Genomic DNA, 1117 nt, shown 5'->3' with positions numbered 1-1117 from the left:
TAGGGTTTGAGAAAAGACGATTTATATCATCTAATGTCCTAATTATGATTTCATCATCTTTAATGGGATATTCTATTTGATGAGGTTCTATAGGAGCTATGGGTTCTATAGGAGGGATGAGTCTCTTTTTAATATCCTCTTGAGATTTTAATATGGGTTGAAATAGAGTCTGTAGATTTTCCGTTAATCCGAGTTGTTGTAATCTGTTATTTTCAACTTGGGTTTTTATTTTATTCTTAGCTTTGATATATTCTTTGTTTCTTTTTAAAATATTATTCCAATCCATTTTTAAAAAAATAAAATTAACATATATCGTTCATAACTCTTTCACCCGCAGGTTTTCTAGTATTTACAAATACATATCCATGATCATCTGGATATCTCCATTGAGCTTTACAAACCTTTTTAAATGCATCTCTGTCCATTCCGTGATTTATCGATTGAGCGATTTGAGATAAGTCTTTGTCGTTTAATTCAAATAATAAAAAACAATTTGAATTTTTTCTAATGAACATAGAATCCATCCCGTAAAAAGATTGGGATTGGTATATGCAGTGACAGTTGTGATGTCTTCCTTTCGTGAAGAATTCTTGTTGAACGGCTTGATTTCTTTGCGCCACGCAGTCGTCAAACAACATTAAGTTCTTTCGCTCGCTATCAATTTGAGACAAATCTAGATCATTAACATTTTTCGTAAGAAAAACTTTTATATCCGTTGGTTTCTTTCCTTCGATGTAGTTATCTATGAAATCTTTCAATTCCACTTTTTTTTCGTTTTCTTTGTAATATTGAAATAGGTCTTGAACATCTCTCTTTGGTAGATATTCTAAAGCTTTGAGAAATTGATAATACGATTGCTCTGGTGTTGTTGTGTAGATATACAAAGAATCGAAATCTTAAAGGTTTGGTGTTGTCAACATGTTAAAAATGAGATGAGTTTTCCCAGAACCGGAACTACCGCATATACACATGAGCATTGGGTTATTAGGAAATATTTCTGAATGATTAAATTTTTTACCCATTTTTTATTATTTTAATTTGTTCCAAAAATAACTCCTTCTCCTTTATACTTCGAAAGATATATTCCTTCTCCAGTGCGTATGTTTTTTTAAAATAT

At 30.7% G+C, this 1117-nt stretch overlaps 1 protein-coding gene across 1 annotated transcript; it reads right to left on the bottom strand.

Annotated features, from left to right (window-relative positions):
- Positions 1-302: 302 nt before the first annotated feature.
- Positions 303-896, bottom strand: LOTGIDRAFT_145727 (hypothetical protein; the record flags this gene model as incomplete). The annotated part of the gene is made up of 1 exon (XM_009060133.1): positions 303-896. A coding segment is annotated over one exon (594 nt), but the record flags the coding sequence as incomplete, so codon positions are not given.
- Between the last annotated feature and the right edge of the window lie 221 nt (positions 897-1117).

The sequence above is a fragment of the Lottia gigantea genome (genome assembly GCF_000327385.1).
Source record: "Lottia gigantea unplaced genomic scaffold LOTGIsca_403, whole genome shotgun sequence".
Lineage (NCBI taxonomy): Eukaryota > Metazoa > Mollusca > Gastropoda > Lottiidae > Lottia > Lottia gigantea.
This window is presented reverse-complemented; position numbering and strand designations above follow the sequence as displayed.